This window comes from Neophocaena asiaeorientalis, unplaced genomic scaffold (assembly GCF_003031525.2).
Source record: "Neophocaena asiaeorientalis asiaeorientalis breed wild unplaced genomic scaffold, Neophocaena_asiaeorientalis_V1.1 scaffold308, whole genome shotgun sequence".
In the NCBI taxonomy this organism is placed as follows: domain Eukaryota; kingdom Metazoa; phylum Chordata; class Mammalia; order Artiodactyla; family Phocoenidae; genus Neophocaena; species Neophocaena asiaeorientalis.
In genome coordinates this window covers 707,201-709,966 of record NW_020172768.1, presented here as the reverse complement: position 1 = coordinate 709,966, position 2,766 = coordinate 707,201, and the positions used below count along the sequence as shown (strand labels likewise).

The following is a 2,766-nucleotide window of genomic DNA, read 5'->3' as shown; positions in this document are numbered from 1 at the left end:
TCTCTTCCTCTTCCTAGAAGCCGCCAATCCTATCAGATTAGGTCTCCACCCTTATGAGCTTATTTAACCCTAAGTACCTCCTAACAGTCCCATTTCCAAATACAGTCACATTGGGTATCAGGGCTTCATTGTATGAATTTTGGGAAGGACACAATTCAGTCCATAGCACCCTGACCCCAGATGTGCCTTAAACTTTTCAGTGACGTGAAGCGATAATTTCTTCTGCTTATTTTCTGCCTTAAACCGGATTGAGTTTGGTTTCTTAAAAACCAAATTTAAAGAAGCCTAACCACTCCCCAACAAAAAAGACAAACAACCCAATTTGAAAAATGGGCTAAGCGTGGTCCAGTGGGTAAGACTCTGCACTCCCAATGCAGGGGGTTCAGTTTCGATCCCTGGTCAGGGAACTAGATCCTGCATGCATGCTACAACTGAGTCCGCACACCGCAACTAAGAAGTCCGCATGCTGCAACTAAAAGATCCCATATGCTGCAACTAAGACCTGGCACAGCCTAAAATAAATAAATAAATAATTTTTAAAATGTTTTTTTAAAATGGGCTAAGAATGGAAGAGACAGTTCTCCAAAGAAGATATACAAATGGCCCATAAGCACACAGCATGACTAGTCATGGAGAAATGCAAATCAAAACCACAGTGAGATACTACTTCATTTCTATTAGGATGGCTAATATCCACACCCAAAAATGTTCTCATTGTAGTAACATTGTTGACCAGGTTGTACAGAAGTGGGAACACTTGTGCATTGCTGGTGGGAATATTAAATAGTGCAGCTGCTGTGAAGACGGTATGATAATTCCTCCAAAAGTTAAACACAGAACTGCCATATGATCCAGCCGTTCTACTTCCAGGTGTACAGCCAAAAGAAATGAAAGCAGGACCCCAAATGGATATTCGTACACCAATGTGCATATCAGCATTACTCGCAAGGGCCAAAAGGTGAAAATAATGCACGTGTCCATTAACAGATGAATGGATAGGGACTTCCCTGGCGGTCCAGTGATTAGGACTCAGCGCTTTCACTGCGGTGGCCCCGGGTGCAATCCCTGGTTGGGAAACTAAAATTCTGCAAGCTGCGCGGCTCGGCCAAAAAAACCCCAAACAGATGAATAAATAAACAAAATGTGCTATATACATGCCAAAGCCATGTATCTTAACCTTGTTAAGATCAATCCCAAGAACTATACCGATAATGAATTGGAAAACATCACAAGGAGGTTCACCTTGGAGCTGGCAAAGAAGGACTTTATTGGTCCTGGCATTGATGTACCTGCCCCAGACATGAGCACGGGCGAGCGGGAGGTGTCCTGGATTGCTGACGCCTATGCTAGCACCATAGGGCACTATGACATTGATGCCCATGCCTGTGTTACCGGTAAGCCCATCAGACAGGGTGGAATCCACGGACGGATCTTTGCTGCTGGTCATTCCATGGGATTGAAAACTTCATCAATGAGGCTTCTTACATGAGTATTTTAGGAATGACACCAGGATTTGGAGATAAAACATTTGTCGTTCAGGGATTTGGTAATGTGGGCCTGCCCTGTATGAGATATTTACATCATTTTGGTGCTAAATGTGTTGGTGTTGGTGAATCTGATGGGAACATATGGAATCCAGATGGTATTGACCCAAAGGAGCTGGAAGACTTCAAATTGCAACATGGAACAATCCTGGGCTTCCCCAAAGCAAAGATCTATGAAGGGAGCATCTTGGAGGTGGACTGTGACATATTGATCCTTGCTGCCAGCGAGAAGCAGCTGACCAAGTCCAATACACCCAGAGTCAAAGCCAAGATCATTGCTGAAGGCGCCAACGACCGACAACTCCAGAAGCTGGTAAGATCTTCCTAGAGAGGAACGTCATGGTTATTCCAGATCTCTACTTGAATGCTGGAGGAGTGACAGTATCTTACTTTGAGTGGCTGAAGAATCTAAATCATGTCCGCTATGGCCGTCAGACCTTCAAATATGAAAGGGGTTCTAACTATCACTTGCTCGTGTCTGTTCAAGAGAGTCTGGAAAGGAAATTTGGAAAGCACGGTGGAACTATTCCCATTGTACCCACAGCAGAGTTCCAAGACAGGATATCGGGTGCCTCTGAGAAAGACGTCGTGCACTCTGGCTTAGCTTACACCATGGAGCGCTCTGCCAGGCAAATCATGCGCACGGCCATGAGGTATAACCTAGGCTTGGACCCGAGGACAGCTGCCTATGTCAACGCCATCGAGAAAGTCTTCAAAGCTGGTGTGACCTTCACATAGACGGGATGGGACTGCGGCTGACTGCTTCACTACCCTCCTCACCTCTTCATCCGCAGACCTATCACAAGTTTACATGTAACCACAGAAATCTCTCTCTCATGACTTAATAGATAATGGACACCATCCTCAACAAGTCAATCCAAATCAGCCCCTTAAGAAAAAAAGTTAGGGGATCATATATAAGCTAATAGGTGATAGTAGAAATTAGCTATGCCAGAGAGCCATTTGGGCATTTTGCCTTTAAATAAAGTCTTTTCCCTCTGCCTGTGCTGCCTTGTTCCATGACCGTTTCCCAACACAGTCAGCTATAGCCCTGGGAAAGCACCTTTTGTCCGAGAGCAGTCAATCCCGTGCCACTTCAGCTCGGGATAGATCCATCAGGTGCTCTGACACATTTAAGAAGCAGGTATATGGCATTTTCAGGAAGTAGCATGGTCCTCAAGTGAGTTATTGGTATTTTACATCAGCAAAATAACTCAGCTTT

The 2,766-nt window shown here is 44.8% G+C and overlaps 1 protein-coding gene across 1 annotated transcript; it reads left to right on the top strand.

The window, feature by feature from the left end:
- The first annotated feature begins 1,165 nt into the window (after nucleotides 1-1,165).
- Nucleotides 1,166-2,282, top strand: LOC112396832 (glutamate dehydrogenase 1, mitochondrial-like). The gene is given in 3 exon segments (XM_024740756.1): nucleotides 1,166-1,442; nucleotides 1,445-1,834; nucleotides 1,837-2,282. Coding segments are annotated over 3 exon segments (1,113 nt in total).
- The last annotated feature ends 484 nt before the right edge of the window (nucleotides 2,283-2,766 follow it).